At 42.8% G+C, this 21,755-nt stretch overlaps 1 protein-coding gene and 1 pseudogene across 2 annotated transcripts in view; one reads left to right on the plus strand and one right to left on the minus strand.

Annotated features, from left to right (window-relative positions):
- Window positions 1-2,774: 2,774 nt before the first annotated feature.
- On the plus strand, window positions 2,775-16,840 carry LOC112249822 (annotated as a pseudogene).
- An 883-nt stretch (window positions 16,841-17,723) lies between these two features.
- Window positions 17,724-21,755, minus strand: part of LOC112249885 (coiled-coil domain-containing protein 85C-B) — a 116,924-nt gene continuing 112,892 nt past the window's right edge. For both annotated transcript variants that reach the window (XM_024419597.2, XM_042319180.1), the window contains exon 6: window positions 17,724-20,356. In XM_024419597.2, coding sequence (XP_024275365.2) covers window positions 20,267-20,356 — 90 coding nt within the window. In that variant the 3' untranslated portion in view covers window positions 17,724-20,266. The remainder of the gene's footprint in view (window positions 20,357-21,755) is intronic.

Here is a 21,755-nt window from a genome sequence, read left to right on the forward strand (position 1 = left end):
CCGACCTGTTGTTTTCAAGGTAATCTACTAAGGTTTTATACGCCGATTCATGGACCGTCTATATCCGGGTTGCATCCGGTTATACGGACCAACATCACATGCTCACTAGCACTCATTATGCTTTCAAGACAACTGGGAACTTGGGGAAAAAACGAGGTCAAATCATGACGTCAGTGTTCTTCAGGTCGGAAAGTCGGAGCAAAATAAAGAGGCCAGACTTGGATTTCCGAGTTGGATGACCTTTCAAAACGAATTTACCCAGTCAGAGCTCGTTTTTTTCCTGAGTTCCCAGTTGTCGTGAACGCATTGAATTCGGAAGTCAGAGATTTCCGAGTTCCCAGTCCCCAGTTGTTTTGAACGCTGTAACAGTGCACACAGGGAGCAGCGTGAGTGGCGACGACGTCATCACTTCGTCAAAAAACACGGCAGATATAGGATTTAATTTATTTTTATTTAACTAGGCAAGTCAGTTAAGAGCAAATTATGAATTATAATGACGGCCTCCTGCGGGGACGGGAGATAAATATATATATATATATATGTATAGGATGAAACACACATCACGACAAGAGAGACACACAAAAATATATAGAGACCTAAAGACAACAACATAGCAAGGCAGAAACACATGACAACATAGCATGGTAGCAGCACAACATGGTAGCAGCACAACGTGGTAGCAGCACAACGTGGTAGCAGCACAAAACATGGTACAAACATTGTTGGGCACAAAGGGCAAGGAGGCAGAGCCAACAATACATCATGCAAAGCAGCCACAACTGTCAGTAAGAGTGTCCATGATTGAGTCTTTGAATAAAACGGTTTGTTGCTGCTCGTTCCAGTCGCTAGCAGGAACGAACTGAAAAGTGGAGCGACCCAGGGATGTGTGTGCTTTGGTGACATTTAACAGAATGTGACTGGCAGAACGGGTGTTGTATGTGGAGAATGAGGGCTGCAGTAGATATCTCAGATAAGGGGGAGTGAGGCTTAAGAGGGTTTTATAAATAAGCATCAACCAGTGGGTCTTGCGACAGGTATACAGAGATGACAAGTTTACAGAGGAGTGTAGAGTGCAGTGATGTGTCCTATAAGGAGCATTAGTGGCAAATCTGATGGCCGAATGGTAAAGAACATCTAGCCGCTCGAGAGCACACACCTGCCGATCTATAAATTACATATCTAGCACGTATCTAGCAGTCTAGCATGGGTAGGATGGTCATTTGAATCAGGGTTAGTTTGACAGCTGGGGTGAAAGAGGAGCGATTACGAAAGAGGAAACCAAGTCTAGATTTAACTTTAGCCTGCAGCTTTGATATGTGCTGAGAGAAGGACAGTGTACCGGAGAAATATACCATTTTAATATTTTCGGGTGTGAGTAACGGAAAAAAAATCGGCCTCAGCGACAATTATTTGAATAATTCAATGGATGCTTTTTGTGTCGCCTTCTTGTCTTTCTGGGCCAGGTGTCAGTTAAACGGCAGTACCGAAGCAAAAACTGTGCTTCAAGAACCGGAACACTGGCCCCTTGGCTCCTCCACATAGAAAAGTAAAGGCAAAGATTTGTATAACTAACTCATGATTAACCAGAGCCTGTCGTTTGCAATGGGAGCAAATGAATCATAGTGGGCAGAACAAGAGAAGTGGGCAGAGCCAAGCACGAGCTAGTGAGATCCTATTGGCGCGTTCTAGTATTTATTTGCATATTTCCGTTAGGGAACGCCTATGAATTGCGCGTGTCCAATCACTGAATTTGCCCTTGCACTCCTTCTAAACAACACAATTTTATGAAACTTTGGCAAAGGGTAAAGTCTACAAAATGCAGTACACTCAGTTAGTTACAGATTCTAGTTTTGGAAACAGAAAACTGTATTGGGATCAAATGTTTAATCGATGAGAAAATTTGCAGAATGTCGGCCAAAATCCATCTTGCTACTGGATGCTTCACATTTATACAATACAATTTCAATTTCAATGTAAGGGCTTATTGGTGTGGGAAACAAGTGAAAAGCAAGTGAAATAGATAATAAACAAAAGTGAAATAAACATTTACAGTAACCAATACACTCACAAAAGTTCCAAAAGAAAATACATTTCTAATGTTATATTATGTGCAAATAGTACAACACAAAAGTGAAAATAAGTAAACATGATTATGGTTTGTATTTATAATAGTGTTTGCTCTTCACTGGTTGCCCTTTTTTTGTGGCAACAAGTCACAAATCTTGCTGCTGTGATGGCACACTGTGGTATTTCACCCTATAGACATGGGAGTTTATCCAAATTGGGTTTGTTTTGGAATTCTTTGTGGGTCTGTGTAATCTGGGGGCTATATTTGTCACTAATATTGTCATACATTTGGCAGGAGGTTAGGAAGTGCAGCTCAGTTTCCAACTCATTTTGTGGACAGTGTGCACATAACCTGTCTTCTCTTGAGAGCCAGGTCTGCCTACCGCGGCCTTTCTCAATAGCAAAAGCAAGGCCATGCTCACTGAAGTCTGTACATAGTAAAACCTTCCTTAAGTTTGGTCAGTCACAGTGATCAGGTATTCTGCCACTGTGTACACTCTGGTTAGGGCCAAATAGCATCCTAGTTTGTTAGCATCCCAGTTTTTTAAAATGTTAATTCTTTCCAATGTGTCAAGTAATTATCTTTTTAGTTTTTTCGTGATTTGGAACACGATTTGGATATATCTGGCTCATTGTTCTATCTTTGGTAGAGTCATCTACATTAGTAGTTCTCTGTCGCTCTCTAGTGGGTCATTTTGTCCAAAACGCGACTGCGCACGCATACAACCCCCGCACCGGCTTCTGACGTACAACAAAATGGCGGCGTCCATGTTACGATGACTAATTCAATATAAATATAAAACGAGTTAATCGATTGTTGATAAGTGTTACTCATTATTCAGTCTACATGATAAAGGTAATTGTGCTTATTTTCAGATTTTAGACCACGTACGTTAGACATGCGTGTGTTTTGGATTAGTTGAAATGTCATTAGCTGGCGTTAGCCTCTCGAGGGAGTGCTAAAGTTAAGTTTAGCAAGTTAACTTAGCTAGCTAACGTTAGCAACTTCGGCCTGAAAGCTAGTAAGCTAGCTAGAATGATAAAGGTAAACATCCTTCTAGCTAGCTTACAACACTTTGTTTGTGATATGTTTAGTTTTTATAACTCTAGCTAGCTAGCTTACTAGCTAACGTTACCCTATTTCTTCATCCAAGATGACAAAACACCATTCATTCATGCTGTGAATGATCCCTTCCTCCTCGGTTGCCAGTCTTCTAGTTCAGCGGCTCCATCACCCTCCTCGCTTCTCCAGATGAAGGAAAACAACCACCCCTCTAGTGGTCAAGCCTTCCTGGACCATATCAAGCCATGCTGGTACTGGGACAAGAAGGACCTGGCCCACACCCCGTCCCAGTCCGAGGGCCTGGACCCAGCCACAGAGGCCCGGTACCGCAGGGAGGGGGCCCGGTTCATATTTGATGTGGGGACCAGACTCGGACTGTATCCTTTTACACACTAGATATTGGAAAGTTATGTCATTTAGGGGCAGTGCTCGGTGACATCACAAAAAAATATATTACAGGTTCACAATATTAACATTCAATATATCAAAATATATAACCATACACAAGGAAAGTGATAAATATTTACAATGATGTATATCTATGTGTACTGAGTGTATAAAACATTAAGGACACCTTCCTAATATTTAGCTGCATCCCCACTTTTGTTCTCAGAACAACCTGAGAGCAACCAGAACAACCTCAATTCATTGGGCCACAGGGATGTAGGCCCCATGTTGACTCCAATGCTTCCCATAGTTTGTCAAGTTGTCTGAATGACCTTTAGGTGGTGGACCATTCTTGATACATACGGGAAACTGTTGAGTGTGGAAAGAAACCGCAGCGTTGCAGTTCTTGACACAACCCGGTGCGCCTGGCACTTATTACCATTACCCTGTTCAGAGGCACTTAAATATTTTGTCTTGCCCAATAACCCTCTGAATGGCACACATACACAATTCATGTCACAAGGCTTAAAAGTCCTTCTTTAACCTGTTTCTGCCACTTCATCTACACTGATTGAAGTGGATTTAACAAGTGAAATCAATAAGGGATCATAGCCTGACCAGGTGAAAGCTATGTCATGGAAAGAGCAGATGTCCTTAATGTTTTGTACTCTCAGTGTATATTCAATTAGGGTAAAAAAAAAAAAACTAGTTTTTACATTTTAGAACTATAAAAATGGTTTCAAGTCCTCCTCCTGGTTGGTTGAATTTACCCTTAACTCTTTTATCAGACATTATGACACCTTGGCAACAGGTATCATCTACTTCCACCGCTTCTACATGTTTCATTCCTTCAAACAGTTCCCCAGATATGTGAGTATAGCCTTTACAGTACTGGTGTCACAATGCATAAGGGATTTCTGCAATGTTCATTAGTACTATTATCATTTCCATTTAGCAGACACACTTAGCCAAAGGGACTTGCAATGCTATACTTGCCTTGACAAATCAGAATGATTGAACACAGTCATGTTGTCAACATTTTAATCTCAGTGGTGCATACCTGTGCTGGGATTAAATGGTGAGTGAGACCTGTGTATTGTGTACAGTTCCTTCAGAAAGTATTCACACCCCGTGACTTTTTTCCATATTTTGTTGTCTTACAGCCTGATATTTAAAATGGATTAAATTGAGATGTTTTGGTCTCTGGCCTACACACAATACCCCATAATGTCAAAGTTGAGTTATGTTTTAAGACATTTTTACTAATTCATTAAAAATGAAAAATGTCTGTCTCAAGTCAATAAGTATTCACCACCTTCCACAACCCGGAAGATTGCAAGTTCAAACCCCCCGAGCTGACAAGGTACAAATCTGTCGTTCTGCCCCTGAACAGGCAGTTAACCCACTGTTCCTAGGCCGTCATTGAAAATAAGAATTTGTTCTCAACTGACTTGCCTGGTTAAATAAAGGTAAAAGAAAAGAAAGAATGACAAGCCTAAATAAATTCAGGAGTGAAAATGTGCTTAACAAGTCATTTGCGTTGCATGAACTCACTCTGTGTGCAATACTAGTGTTTATCTCCACACATACAATTATCTGTAAGGTCCCTCTGTCGAGCAGTGAATTTCAACCACAAACACCAGGGAGGTTTTCCAATGCTCGCAAAGAACTTGCAGACATTGAATTTCCCTTTTGAGCATGGTGAAGTTATTTATTACACTCTGAATGCTGTGTCAATATCAAATCAATTTTATTTATGTAGCCCTTCTTATATCAGCTGATATTTTTTTATTTAACTAGGCAAGTCAGTTAAGAACAAATTCTTATTTTCAATGACGGCCTAGGAACAGTGGGTTAACTGCCTGTTCAGGGTTTGCAACCTTCCGGTTACTAGTCCAACGCTCTAACCATTAGGCTATCCTGCCGCCCCATATATCAAAGTGCTGTACAGAAACCCAGCCTAAAACCCCAAACAGCAAGCAATGCAGATGTAGAAGCACGTTGGCTAGGAAAAACTCCCTAGAAAGGCCAATACACCCAGTCACGACAACGATACAGGCGTCCTTTCTAACTTTGTTGCCGAGAAGAAGAAAAGCACCCAGGGATTTCATCACAAGGCCAATGGTGACTTTAAAACAGTTCCATAGCTTAATGGCTGTTATAGGAGAAAACTTGAGGATGGATCAACAACATTGTAGTTACTCCACAATACTAACCTAATTATCCTGTTATCCTGTTTGCAAAACAAGGCACTAAAATAATACTGCAAAAAGTGTGGCAAAGCAATTAAAGTTGCACGATGCAGAAATCGCTCTACCATTTCCTGGTTGCTAAAACTCTAATAGTTCCCCTAATTTCAGTTTATGTGACAAAACAAGATAGTGTAGTGTAGGGAATCATTGTTCCATGAAAACCGCAGTGAAATAATATATTTTCCATAATACAAAGTGCTATGTTATGAATACAAAGTGCTATGTTTGGCGCAAATCCAATACAACACATTACTGAGTAACACTCTCCATATTTTCAAGTATGGTGGTGGCTGTAGCATGTTATGGGAATGTTTCTAATTGTTAAGGACTGAATGAAATGGAGCTAAGCACTGATGAAAACCTGGTTCAGTCTGGTTTCCACCAGACATTGTGAAATTAATTCACCTTTCTGCAGGACAATAACCTTAAACACAAGGCCAAATATGCATTGGATTTGCTTCGCAAGAAGACGGTGAATGTTCCTGAGTGGCCTAGTTACAGTTTTGACTTAAATCGTCTTGAAAATCTGTGGCAAGACTTGAAAATGGTTGTCTAGCAATGATCAACTTAACAAAGCTTGAATAATAAACATTTAAAAATTGTGCAAAAATTGTACAATCCAGGTGTGGAAAGCTCTTAGACTTACCCAGAAAGACTCACAGCTGTCATCACTGCCAAAAGTGATTCTAACATGTGAATACTTATGTAAATTAGGTATTTCATTTTCAATACATTTGCAAACATTTCTAAAATCATATTTTCACTTTGTCATTATAGTGTAAAGATGGGTGAGGAAAAAACATTTTAAACCCATTTTGAATTCAGGCTGTAACACAACAAAATGTGGAATAAGTCAAGGGGTATGAATACTTCCTGAAGGCATCCTGTCTCCAGGTGACAGGTGCGTGTTGTCTCTTCCTGGCTGGGAAAGTGGAGGAGACTCCTAAGAAATGTAAAGACATCATCAAGACGGCTCGCAGCTTACTGAACGACGTACAGTTCGCCCAGTTTGGAGACGACCCAAAGGTGAGAAATATCTTACTCCATTCACTGTTCTCCTTCCTCTGTTTGTACAGTGAAGTCCTGCTGGTAACCTTGTCACACGTGCTAACCCAAACGAAACTGTGCTAGCTCGATAATAGGCTTTTCTTTTCACATTGTCCTTTTCAGCACAGTTCCAACCATAAAAATGGTGTCCCCTATGTACACGTCTAATTTGTGACGTTTGTCGTATTATACAGTGCTCTCCCATTAGTCTTCTTTTGTATCGGCATTATAGCACAGTTTATTAGCACATTGAACCATGTTGCGCGCCGTAGTTTAAAAACTCTCTGGGTTGTACCAAAACAATTACATCATATCAATACAGCTAGATTTTTTTTGTAGTAGTGTGAAAAGCCCTTATGTTTCCTTACTTTACGCTCTTGTTTGGGTCCTGGGATGTATCATAGGATTTTCGCCATCAACAGGAAGAGGTTATGGTGCTAGAGAGGATCCTGCTACAGACGATCAAGTTTGACCTGCAAGTGGAACACCCTTACATGTTCCTGCTGCGATACGCCAAACAGCTCAAAGGTCTGAAAGGTGGTGTTTCCATCTTAGTTTGACTTCATTTCCAACTTTTCATTTCAAACACTTCATTTCCAACTGTCTTTTTTTCATTCTAGGTGACAAAACCAAAGTTCAGAAGCTGGTGCAGATGGCCTGGACCTTCGTCAACGACAGGTGGGCCAAACATAACACAATAGTTTGGACTCCTTACAGTGTCTCTAGTTACGTCTGACCCGAAGGCTTGTATGTTGTTACAGGTCTCCTATGTATACTCCTGTTTCCTGTCATATATAGTACCTCACCTTACAGTGTCTCTTAGTTACATCTGACCTGAAGGCTTGTATGTTGTTACAGGTCTCCTATGTATACTCCTGTTTCCTGTCATATATAGTACCTCACCTTACAGTGTCTCTAGTTACATCTAACCTGAAGGCTTGTATGTTGTTACAGGTCTCCTATGTATACTCCTGTTTCCTGTCATATATAGTACCTCACCTTACAGTGTCTCTAGTTACGTCTGACCTGAAGGCTTGTATGTTGTTACAGGTCTCCTATGTATACTCCTGTTTCCTGTCATATATAGTACCTCACCTTACAGTGTCTCTAGTTACGTCTGACCTGAAGGCTTGTATGTTGTTACAGGTCTCCTATGTATACTCCTGTTTCCTGTCATATATATATAGTACCTCATCTTACAGTGTCTCTAGTTACATCCGACCTGAAGGCTTGTATGTTGTTACAGGTCTCCTATGTATACTCCTGTTTCCTGTCATATATAGTACCTCATCTTACAGTGGTTGGTTCTCTCCTTCTCTCATCTTACAGTATTCATTTAGGAGTATTGCACGACTTTGTATTTGCTTCCACATCTAAACTGCTCTCTCTCTCTCTGTTCCTACCTCTCTCTCCCCAGTCTGTGCACCATGCTGTCCCTGCAGTGGGAACCAGAGATCATAGCTGTAGCAGTCATGTACCTGGCTGGACGGCTGTGTAAGTTTGACATCCAGGAGTGGACGTCCAAGCAGTCGTCACGGCGATGGTGGGAGCAGTTTGTCCAGGACGTCCCAGTGGAGCTGCTAGAAGGTATAGACAGGAAGTCTCTGACAGGATCTAGTGGAATATGTAATGCTGTATATTTGCCTTTCTGGACCTGCCTTCCAACATTGTGAGAGAAAATAAGTTATTGATCTTTGTGTAAAAACATTTATTTGTAATGTAACAATTTCATTTTTTTTTGTCTCGTAGGGCTGAATCCTAAATTGAGATCTGTTCCCATAACTAAGCAAGTCGCTTATTGACATGATTTATGCAACATGTCCAGTGTGTAGCATATTTATCAAGTTAGAATTCAACCCATATTGTCCCTGTCTGTCACTTGCCTAACCTCGCCTCTCCTAACCTCTCTCTTCCCAGACATCTGTCACCAGATCCTGGACCTGTACTCCCAGGGGAAGACTCCCATCCCTCCAGGCCTGGAGCAGGAGACCAAGCAGAGAGGTCCACCCCACTCCCCGGTCCCTGCCCCTCCTCCAGTCCCAGAACCTCCACAGGGCCAGCCTCCAGGGGGTGCTCCACCGCCCCCTCCACCCAAGAAGAACTCACCCCAGGGCAGCCCACCACGCCAGCTTAAACGCACACATGTGAGTGTGTGTTGTATGCCTTACTGCATTGTCCCTGGATGTTTCAGCTCAGCTGGTGATAAAGAAAACCCACTTTTCCCTCTGGGGATCAATACAGTTTATTCATTCATTCAATAAATTATTAATTAACTCATTCATTCATTTGTGTGTAGTATCTATGGCTAAAAGTGATCATTCAACCACCCCGACGTCATAGTTTCTCTATAGTTCTGTAGTAGCTTACCATAACTAAGAGGTCAAATTTGGTGCCTGTATTGTGTGCCTGCTTGAAGCAGCAGTGTACGTGAGTGACTCTCTCTTTTTGTCTTCTCAGAGTTCTCTGAAAGAGGAACCTAAACCACCAGAACAAGTGGGTTGTAAGATTCCACGGTTGGAGAGCCCTATGCCCCCCCTGCCCACTTCACAACCCCCTCCTGGTGAGTGTCTCTTGGGTCGTTCCTCCTCAAAAAGCACCAGAAAGAAGATTTCAAAACCCACCCTCTCAGATTGTTCTGAAATCGCTTCTGTAGTTAGTAACAGATACAATTAGCATTCCCGAAACTATAATTTGATCATTGAGAAGTTAAGATAATTGTTTGCACCCCATTTGACCATTTACATTTATATTATTCAGATCATATTCAATAAATACTGTATATTACACAATGTCTGATTTGGACCAAAATTCTTCCTACCAATGAGATATGAGAAATCCCTTAAAACATTCTCCACACCCCATGCCAATCCCACCCCAACAATCAGTATCAGTTCTCTATGTTTGACAAGTAGTATGAAGCTGTGGCTTGGAGTATTGCTTCTCCATACTATATAATGTATTCCCTGTGAATCTGGTTATGTTTTTTGCCCCTGTTCAGTGAAATTAGTAATTGAAGCTGCTCGCTTAAGTAGTGTGGAAGTACCAGGTTTTGACCACTAAATGTTCCTGTGACCACACACAATTATTTTTTTTATCATGAGCCAAATCTATTGGTTTTCTACCCAAAGTTGTGAAGGAAATGTTGTGATCTATTTAATAAACACAAGACACCAGCAAAATGAATAAAAGAGCATGGCAGTGAAGGAACAGCAACATCTAGTGGTCAAAACCTGATACTTCCACATTACTTTATGGTAAATAATGCAAGTGACTTCAATGACTAATTTCTCTGAACAGGGGGGAAAAAGCCATCATATTCACAGGGAATACATTACATAGTATGGTGAAGCAATACTTGAAGCTGCAGCTTCATACAACATACTTCAAACATAGAGAACTGATACTGTATACTTGTTGTTGGGGTGGAATTGTCATTGGGTGTGGGGGGGGTCAGTGGGTGTCTTGACAAACAAAATGTATTCCACATGTCTTACTCATTGGTAGGAAGAAGTTTGGTCCAAATCAGAATTTGAGTACTTTATTTATTGAACATTATCTGAATCCTATAAATTAAATTTGTTGCAATCAATAAGATTAATTTCTCAGAGATTAAAATGACATTTCAGCAAAATAATGTTTTAGGAATGCGATTCTTACCTGTTCTAAGAACAGTAACAATTTCAGAACTACCTGAGATGATGATGGGTGTCATGGCTTGCTGAAATGACATGGAACAGGTCTTAATTCTCAGTAGTTTCTCATCATTTTCCAAGATGGCGTAGCAGTCAGACGTCCTTTGTCCTCGTTTTATCGTGTTATCGTGTTTTTTTTCTAAAACTCAACTTCAAAACACTCCTGCAACCCGCCCAATGTGGTGCGGATTAGTTTTTTTCTAAAGTATTATTCACCTCGAATAAGGAATCCCACAACAGAAGCTAGCCAGCTCACTAGCTAGCAGTCAGCTAATCACTGCTAGCGGTCCACAGCTAACCTTTAGCTCAGAAAGCCAGTTTGTACAACGCGACTCAAACCAGAGCATACCGGACCTATTTTCTCACCATATCCCCGGATTCCTTCCGCAAGCTCTGGACATTTTCACCTGGATCTTCGCAGCTAGCTAGCTGCTATCCGACTACTGGCTAACGTTTTTCCCGGAGTAAGCACCAATCAGCCTGGAGCCCATGCTAGGTTCTTTCTCCCAGCTTGCTAGAGGCCCATCAGCCACGCCTGGGCTACAATACCCGGACCCTTCTACTGCCTGTACGGGGCACGGAACCCCGCCCATCCTTAACGACTGGACTACGACTTTATCTGCTCGAGCGGGTACTCAACTGACCTCTACATCGCGACCACCCCTGAATGCCCACCCCTCTGCTACTCAGGACCCTACTAATCCATCACGACTGGTCTATTGACGTCACCAACGCGGAGACCAAAACAGACTTTACTCTGTAGAGATGCCCCTCTAAGGCCCTTTTGCTAGCTTGTAGCCCCGGCCTGCTAGCTGTCTGAATCGCCGTGTTTCCAGCCAGTCCAACCACTCACTGGACCCCTATTGGTCACCCGGCTACGCATGCCTCTCCATAAAATCAATATGCCTTGTCCATTACTGTCCTGGTTAGTGATTGTCTTATTTCACTGTAGAGCCTCTAGCCCTGTTCAATATGCCTTAACCTACCATTTACTTCCACCTCCCACATATGCGGTGACATCACCTGGTTTAAACGTCTCCAGAGACAATATCTCTCTCAATATCATTACTCAATGCCTAGGTTTACTTCCAATGTACTCACATCCTACCATGCCTTGAATCCATTCTCTCATGCCCAGAAACCTGCTCCTTTTACTCTCTGCTCTGAACGCACTAAATGACCATTCCTGTTAGCCTTTAGCCGTACCCTCATCCTACTCCTCCTCGGTTCCTCTGGTGATGTAGAGGTTAATCCAGGCCCTGCAGTGCCTAGCTCCACTCCTACTCCCCAGGTGCTCTCATTTGTTGACTTCTGTAACCGTAAAAGCCTTGGTTTCATGCATATTAACATTAGAAGCCTCCTCCCTAAGTTTGTTTTATTCACTGCTTTAGCACACTCTGCCAACCCTGATGTCCTAGCCGTGTCTGAATCCTGGCTTAGGAACACCAAAAACCCTGAAATTTCCATCCCTAACTAGAAACAAGTCTCTCACTGTTGCCGCTTGCTATAAACCACCCTCTGCCCCCAGCTGTGCCCTGGACACCATATGTGAATTGATTTCCCCCCATCTATCTTCAGAGGTCGTGCTGCTAGGTGACCTAAACTGGGACATGCTTAACACCCCGGCCATCCTACAATCTATGCTTGATGCCCTCAATCTCACACAAATTATCAATGAACCCACCAGGTACAACCCCAAATCCGTAAACACGGGCACCCTCATAGATATCATCCTAACCAACTTGCCCTCAAAATACACCTCTGCTGTTTTCAACCACCCCTCATCACTGTTAAACGCTCCCTAAAACACTTCAGCGTGCAGGCCTTTCTAATCGACCTGGCCCGGGTATCTTGGAAGGATATTGACCTCATTCCGTCAGTGGAGGATGCCTGGTTAATCTTTAAAAGTGCCTACCTCACCATCTTAAATTAGCATGCCCCATTCAAAAATGTAGAACCAGGAACAGATATAGTCCTTGGTTCTCTCCAGACCTGACTGCCCTTGACCAGCACAAAAACATCCCGTGGAGTTCTGCATTAGCATCGAACAGCCCCCGAGATATGCAACGTTTCAGGGAAGTTAGGAACAAATATACACAGGCAGTTAGGAAAGCCAAGGATAGCTTTTTCAAGCAGAAATTTGCATCCTGTAGCACAAACTCCAAAAAGTTCTGGGACACTGTAAAGTCCATGGAGAATAAGAGCATCTCCTCCCAGCTGCCCACTGCACTGAGGATAGGAAACACTGTCACCACCGATAAATCCACTATAATTGATCATTTAAAAAAGCATTTTTCTACGGCTGGCCGTGCTTTCCACCTGGCTACCCCTACCCCGGTCAACAACCCTGCGCTCCCCACAGCAACTCGCCCAAACCTCCCCCATTTCTCCTTCACCCAAATCCAGATAGCTGATGTTCTGAAAGAGCTGCAAAATCTGGACCCCTACAAATCAGCCGGGCTAGACAATCTGGACCCTTTCTTTCTAAAATAATCTGCCGAAATTGTTGCAAACCCTATTACTAGCCTGTTCAACCTCTTTCGTATCATCTGAGATTCCCATAGGTTGGAAAGCTGCCGCGGTCATCCCCCTCTTCAAAGGGGGAGACACTCTTGACCCAAACTGCTACAGACTTATATCTATTCTACCATGCCTTTCTAAGGTCTTTGAAAGCCAAGTTAACAAACAGATCACCAAACATTTCAAATATCAGCGCACCTTCTCCACTATGCAATCTGGTTTCAGAGCTCATCATAGGTACACCTCAGCCACGCTCAAGGTCCTAAACGATATCATAACCGCCATCAATAAGAGACATTACTGTGCAGCCGTATTCATCAACCTGGCTAAGGCTTTCGACTCTGTCAATCACAACATTCTTATTGGCAGACTCAACAGCCTTGGTTTCTCAAATGATTGCCTCGCCTGGTTCACCAACTACTTCTCTGATGGAGTTCAGTATGTCAAATCGGAGGGCCTGTTGTCCGGACCTCTGGCAGTCTCTATGGGGGTGCCACAGGGTTCAATTCTCGGGCCGACTCTCTTCTCTGTATACGTCAATGATGTCGCTTTAGCTGCTGGTGATTCTCTGATCCACCTCTACGCAGACGACACCATTCTGTATACTTCTGGCCCTTCTTTGGACACTGTGTTAACAACCCTCCAGGCAAGCTTCAATGCCATACAACTCTCCTTCCGTGGCCTCCAATTGCTCTTAAATACAAGTAAAACTAAATACATGCTCTTCAACCGATCGCTGCCTGCACCTGCCCGCCTGTCCAGCATCACTATTCTGGACGGTTCTGACTTAGAATATGTGGACAACTACAAATACCTAGGTGTCTGACTGTAAACTCTCCTTCCAGACTCACATTAAACATGTCCAATCCAAAATTAAATCTAGAATCGGCTTCCTATTTCGCAACAAAGCATCCTTCACTCATGCTGCCAAACATACCCTCGTAAAACTGACCATCCAACTGATCCTCGACTTCGGCGATGTCATTTACAAAATAGCCTCCAACACTCTACTCAAACTGGATGCAGTCTATCACAGTGCCATCCACTTGGTCACCAAAGCCCCATATACTACCCACCACTGCGACCTGTATGCTCTCGTTGGCTGGCCCTCACTTCATACTCGTCACCAAACCCACTGGCTCCAGGACATCTACAAGTCTCTGCCTTATCTCAAAGCCCTGCCTTATCTCAGCTCACTGGTCACCATAGCAGCACCCATCCGTAGCATGAGCTCCAGCAGGTATAGCTCTGTGGTCACCCCCAAAGCCAATTCTTCCTTTGGCCGCCTCTCCTTCCAGTTCTCTGCTGCCAATGACTGGAACAAACTGCAAAAATCTCTGAAGCTGGAGACTCTTACCTCCCTCACTAGCTTTAAGCACCAGCTGTCAGAGCAGCTCACAGATCATTGCACCTGTACATAGCTCATCTGTAAATAGCCCATCCAATCTTCCTCATCCCCATACTGTATTTATTTATTTATCTTGCTCCTTTGCACCCCAGTATCTCTACTTGCACATTCATCTTCTGCACATCCTACCATTCCAGTGTTTAATTGCTATATTGTAATTCCTTCGCCACCATGGCCTATTTATTGCCTTACCTCTCTTATCCTACCTCATAGGTACATGCTGTATATAGATTTTTCTACTGTATTATTGACTGTATGTTTGTTTTACTCCATGTGTTGTTGTTGGATGTGTCGAACTGCTTTGCTTTACCTTGACCAGGTCGCAGTTGCAAATGAGAACTTGTTCTCAACTAGCCAACCTGGTTAAATAAAGGTGAAATTTAAAAAAAATATGCAATACAGCAGTAGCTTCTGATCATCTTTGTCTTATCGGAGAGAATAGCTGGTCAGTTGTTATATGATGGATAAAGTAGCATATTGATGTTGTGTGTTTAATGAAAGACAGTTGTAGAGATGTGGGTGCAGGGCTTTTCTGTAAGAGCAGAAAGCACAACAGGCGTTCCAATCTTTAGGCCTTCTTAGAATCCCAATTTACATAACTAACTTCCCCCCCAGTCTAGTCAGAACAGTCCCCACCTCCCTCCTCCTGCCCTGCTCTCTCAGACCAATCTGATTACTGTTGCAACGAGTACTCCGCAGGGAGTGTAAAGTCTAAAATCTGGGAATACTAGGAATGACTGTCTGAGTAGAAGTGTGTCGGATGTTTTCAGGTCTCAAACGTTTGGTCTTGTTGAACAGGAATTATAACCTATGATTAGGATGGTTTGTTTAGTGGAGTTGGAAATGACATGATTTCTCTCTTTCTTTCCGTCTCTCGCCATAGATCGTAGAGCACCACCGGTCCCTCCTGAAGCAGAGCCAGCCGTGGGGACTGAACCCGTTCCCCCTCCCCCTCTCACGCCCCCCACCCCCACCAGCCCCCTCCCCTGCCCCACCGCCCCCTCCTCCTCCTCCTCCATCTAGTTACATCATGGGAATGTCCACCTCTAGCTCCTACATGTCAGGAGAAGGCTTCCAGAGCCTTCAGTCTATAATGAAGACAGGGGAACCGTCCTACGCCCCCATGCCCCCAACTACGGTCCCCCATGCCCTATCACCCTCACGTTTACCCTAACGCCCCACCCCTGGCCCCCACCCAGCGCCTACCCACCCCCAACCTGCCCCCTCCCTCCCCAGCATACCCTCCACCGGGCTACAACCACAGCTACCCTGAGTACCCCCCTCCGCCTCCACGCATGCCCCCTCCAGGGATGGGTATGCCTCCTGGGGTGTACCCCCTGCCACCAGGCCAGCCTCAGGTGCCCCTGCCACCCCCTGGCATGCCCATGAATCATGGGGGATGGATGAGATGAGAGGAAGAGAAATGTGGAAGAAAAGTAGAGGAATGTCTGATGCTTAGCAGTCCTGATCCTGTTGTCAGTCCTGGGTCGTGTTCATTAGGCACCAAACAGAAGAAAGTCCCTCAGTTTGGTTATCTGAACTTGTCCAATAAGAAATACTCCCTTTTCGGCTTTCTGTTGCAAAACAGTTTGGTACATTGTGTCCTAATGAGTACGACTCTGGAGTCCACTGGAGATCTTAACAAATAAAGGAGCGATCTGTTATTGTACATTGTCTTAGGGGCGTTGTGTAATCCCATACATGTAAAGCTTTATGATCCCTGGAATCTGAACATGCATTCTGTAGAGATTCTATCAGTTCCACATTCCAAAGGGTTCCTTTTGAGAAAACACGAGGCAGATGATATTGAATCCTTAACATGGTTGAACATATTTTCAGATGAATCGAAAGGAAATACAATTGATATTTAGACTGATGGTCCGGTTAATGCTACAAAAAGGCTGCTTGTTTTTTGCTTACATTTTTTGTCTGTGTGAAAATAAAATATTTTCAGTAATCAATATTGTGATAACTTTACCTTGTGTGTGGAAAACAAAGTTGGGTTTATCGCGGAAAATACCAAACTTATTTTTTCCCCCTTATTATTTTAATTTAGCTGTGTGATTATTGGTTAATCTGTCAAATGTATCGGACTGGATGTACCCTGTATAATTACAGTAATTGCACTTAAACTGTTACTTGTAGGAGTCATGAACTGAAAGACGTTGGTAACCCATATCTGAACAGCAGGACGATAGAGCACTGGACAGCCAGGGGTGTATTTGTACATAATGATCAACTTTACCATGTGAAATCTGAGCGATGGGATCTTCTTAGAATGCTTATATCAATAGTGCCTTAATTAGGCTTTACTTTAACTATTTTGTGCTTTCTATACACACACACACACTTTTATGTCTCATAGGCCCTTGGGATAATAAAATACATTTCTCTTACTTTGAAACGAGTGTTTGTGTAGTGTTATTAGTCTAGTCAGTGCTACTATTACTGCCATGACTCGTTCCTCAACCCTGCTAATTGAGTCTAGTGGTGAGTGTTTTATGTTGTTGTTGATGTGTGTCTGGGGGTGTATTCACTAGGAAGGAACCAAACGGAACGGGGAGGGACCTACTTGAATATGTCCAATAGAAACTTGTTTCCGTTGCAAAAAGTTTTGGACTAATGAGTACATTTTAGGTGACGTTCAGACCGTCTGCTTCTCAGGTCCTGACCTTAGGAACAATCAGCTTCACTGTTTTGTCTGTTTGTGACCCCCACCCCAGGTGACGTTCAGACCGTCTGCTTCTCAGGTCCTGACCTTAGGAACAATCAGCTTCACTGTTTTGTCTGTTTGTGACCCCCACCCCAGGTGACGTTCAGACCGTCTGCTTCTCAGGTCCTGACCTTAGGAACAATCAGCTTCACTGTTTTGTCTGTTTGTGACCCCCACCCCAGGTGAAGTTCAGACCGTCTGCTTCTCAGGTCCTGACCTTCGGAACAATCAGCCTCACTGTTTTGTCTGTTTGTGACCCCCACCCCTCCCCAAACTACACCCACACATTCACTGACCAGTGGTTTAACCTGTATCCTCTGTATCCGTGTCCACTTTGAAGGTTTTCGCCAATACTGTCAGTCCCATTCCGTTTATCCAACTTGAAATGTTAAGTTTCTCAGAAATAAAATACAGTACATTGATCATTCACTATATAAACCAGCAGAGTGCAGGTTTGCTCAAGTTCTGAATTCCTGTCACTTCAGTATGGGGGGGTTCGTATCGTACTGTATGTGTTTATCAGTTCAGCTCAAGTCAGCATTTCCTCACACATGAATTCAGAGAAGACACAGAATTACAAAGAGAGTAATTGTTTATTTTTTTCTCAAAATCATCTAAAAGTGACCTAGTTCAATTACTTTTTTATTTTAATTTTAACTATCACCTTGGGAAGAAAAGACGTTTACATTCATGCTAGTTGCTATAGGAATAGTTTGCATTAAACACTGTAGGGTCTGTGTCTGAAATTACAACCTATTCCCTATACAGCACACTGCATATGACCAGAGTCAGCACAAGGCAGTGGTCAAAAGTAGTGCACTAGGGAAAATATTGCTATTTTGAGATGCAGACTAGGTTCTAGGATCATCATGACTTCTAGTTTAGCACATATATACAGAATTAGAAAAATACAACAAAGTTCAAAACACAGGTTCCAACTCAAAATCCCATGCAGAGAAAAATGTGGCACATCTCAAATCAAAATGCCAGACTGAAAAGCATTATATCATTATAACATTATATCATCATAGCTTCAAATCAGTTGTTCCTAGAAAAAAAAGGACACTTTTTGAAAACCCATACTTTCCCTTTCTTTGTTGTTGTTGTCGTAGACCCTATTAGAGAGAACCCGAGGAGGACGAATCGTACGAATGTACGGTCAGAAGCCTCAATGTTCTAATTTGGAAAAACTAATACTAGAGCCAGGAGAGCTTGAGCTGTCAATCAGTACCAATTGCCCAATCAAAAGACCTGGATACCAATCAAAATCTCCTGATAGGTCATAACAGTACTTATTATTTCATCTGACATCATTTTAACTCGCTAAAACGTAGCTGTATCCAACAGCATCTAAGGGAAGACTTGCTCTTTCTCACATTCCAACAGAAATCATTTTCTACAAAACATGCACAGTCCACTGCTGAAACTCATCTGCTGTATCCACCATGACTAAAAACACAGTCATATTATGCTAATTGAAATGAAAAGCATTCCATTTATTTGACAACTTTCTGAGCTTTTAATTAAAATACTGTGTTGTACAGTGGTTTGATTAATGCAATAGTTACTGATGACCAAAAATAGCCAAATTAGTCTGATCTGCCCTTTATGACAGTAGCATAAAATCCTTCAAGTTTCAGAGAACATTTCTGAAACATTCTGTCATGGAGATTTATGAAACTTATTATTTCATATAAAATGAATGCAATAAAATGTGTTCAGCAGTCTCTAACCCTGTAGTAACCAGGTGTCATCAGTCTGTTACAGAGAACTACAGTACACACAGGCAGCCTGGCCAAACGTCAACAAAGAATCCCCACGATATCCACAGAGGAGCCACAGGGTCGGGGGAAAGCTCTCGTTATTTCCCAACCTGAGAAACATGATTGTCTTAGAGCAGACACAACCTTGTACATTTTAGTAAAAAAAAAAAAAACATTGACTCTTGGCTGAGACGGTTTAGATTTAAAATGGCCTTGATACGTTTACAGAGGAGATGAAGTAATAATTTGTTTCAACGAACTACAGTAAAAAGATGAGTGGTTACCTTAGAAAGAACCCTGTTCAGTTGTGTGCTTTTGTAAAACATAAAACCCACAAAACAGTCTGTTTATAACACATTGGCCACGCTAGAATAATAATAAAAAACAAACAGCTCAAAATAAACGATAACAACAACAATGCAGTGCTATGTTTTTTTTGTTTACATATTTTACACTAGTTTTAAAAGTGATCTCTATAATAGTACTGTATTAATAATAGACTTCTCTTGTGAGCATAGGGTGCTATGTATCATATCACAATGGGTATCACGTATTAACACTTTGGATGCTAATGCTAATTCTGCTAAGGCAAGCATTAGCTAATGCTAATTCTGCTAAAGCTAGCATTAGCTAAGGCTAATTACGCTAAGGCTAGCATTAGCTAATGCTAATTATGCTAATCAACCAGATAAAGGCAAAGCACAACTAACAAAGGAGCTAGCTGTTTTTTTTTTTATTGGGAAGTACTATGAAGGAGTGGGGTGACATTGCTCCTGGACACTGCTCCATAGTCAGTTCTGTACATCACCTCTAAAGGCTCAAGATCAGGATTGAAGGTGGATGAAGCTGATCCTAGATTTGTCCATACGAGACACTTGTAACCCAAAATGTAACCATATCTGACATTATCACATCGTCACTTTAACACCCTAGAGATCCTATAGCTCTCATCTGAGTTTCTTTCTGTAGCATTAAACAAAACAACATGAGAGTTTGGTCTGTAAATAGTCATCAACACTGTGTAAAGTGTAAGCCTGTCTAACTATAAACCTAAAATCTGTAATACAAAGGAATGTGGCAAATCAGTGAAACTAGCTGCCAGTTATCAACAACACTGGAAGTTCAAACGAAATGTGTGTGTATGGGGAGTTGACTAGTGGCGAGGGAGAGATGGAGAGGTCCATTCTGTGGCTTTCCTGGGTCCTATAATATCCAGTCACATATCCCAGGAGAATGGTGGGTGATGGGACCTGTAGTCAGCGGGAGAATGGTGTTATGGGTAGTGTAGGTAGTAGGAATGGAGAGCATGTAGGAAGGTCTCTCTCTCTCTTTCTCCCTTTCTGGTTGCTATGGACTACATGGGGCCTTTGAACTGGTTACCAGAGAGATGCTGTCTGATAGACGGCTTAGATCCTGCCACGTCGCCCAGCTTTCTCCACACCACCTGCTCACCCACACGTACACACACACGTACGCACGCACACGTACGCACACACACATAAAAAGAAAACAAACAAATAAGTTATGTTATGCAACCCCTTTTTTAATACACAGAAGCTGAAATTCAATCATTTTGATGTTGATGCCCCCAAAACACTATGTGCAGGAAAAGCATCTCTGTCCTCACTTGGTCTTTCACTAACTGAACCCCCGGTGGAATCTCTCTGTCCTCACTTGGTCTTTCACTAACTGAATCCCCGGTGGAATCTCTCTGTCCTCACTTGGTCTTTCACTAACTGAATCCCCGGTGGAATCTCTCTGTCCTCACTTGGTCTTTCACTAACTGAATCCCCGGTGGAATCTCTCTGTCCTCACTTGGTCTTTCACTAACTGAATCCCCGGTGGAATCTCTGTCCTCACTTGGTCTTTCACTAACTGAATCCCTGAAGGAATCTCTCTGTGTGTGAGATGACAGGACACAGGGGCCCATAGATAATACAGGACACAGGGCCCCATAGATAATACAGGACATAGGGCCCCATAGATAATACAGGACACAGGGCCTCATAGATAATACAGGACACAGGGGCCCATAGATAATACAGGACCCAGGGCCCCATAGATAATACAGGACATAGGGCCCCATAGATAATACAGGACCCCGGGCCCCATAGATAATACAGGACCCAGGGCCCCATAGATAATACAGGACCCAGGGCCCCATAGATAATACAGGACACAGGGCCCCATAGATAATACAGGACACAGGGCCCCATAGATAATACAGGACCCAGGGCCCCATAGATAATACAGGACCCAGGGCCCCATAGATAATACAGGACACAGGGCCCCATAGATAATACAGGACACAGGGCCCCATAGATAATACAGGACACAGGGCCCCATAGATAACACAGAGCTGGTGTTGTGAAGCTCCCCAGATTCCAATCCTGCCACATCAGTCTGGTCCCTAGAAACTCTTGAATAGGCCCTGAGGACGTGGATATATATGCCTTCCTCAGCATTCACCTCCCTCTCCTCCCCCCCAAAAAAACCATGGCACAGCACCGCGCACTGCTTAGCACATTGTTTTGAATTATTTTGTTAAATATTATCCCCAACCCATAGCCCTTACATTAACCCCTCGGAATGAAAACCTAAACTTAACCCTTTGAGTTGTTACTGTTTTAACCGTGTTACCAAGTGGAATTAACCCTGTTACCAAGTGGAATTAACCCTGTAACCAAGTGGAATTAACCCTGTTACCAAGTGGAATTAACCCTGTTACCAAGTGGAATTAACCCTGTTACCAAGTGGAATTAACCCTGTTACCAAGTGGAATTAACCCTGTTACCAAGTGGAATTAACCCTGTAACCAAGTGGAATTAACCCTGTAACCAAGT

The sequence above is a fragment of the Oncorhynchus tshawytscha genome, unplaced genomic scaffold, assembly GCF_018296145.1.
Source record: "Oncorhynchus tshawytscha isolate Ot180627B unplaced genomic scaffold, Otsh_v2.0 Un_contig_388_pilon_pilon, whole genome shotgun sequence".
NCBI lineage: Eukaryota > Metazoa > Chordata > Actinopteri > Salmoniformes > Salmonidae > Oncorhynchus > Oncorhynchus tshawytscha.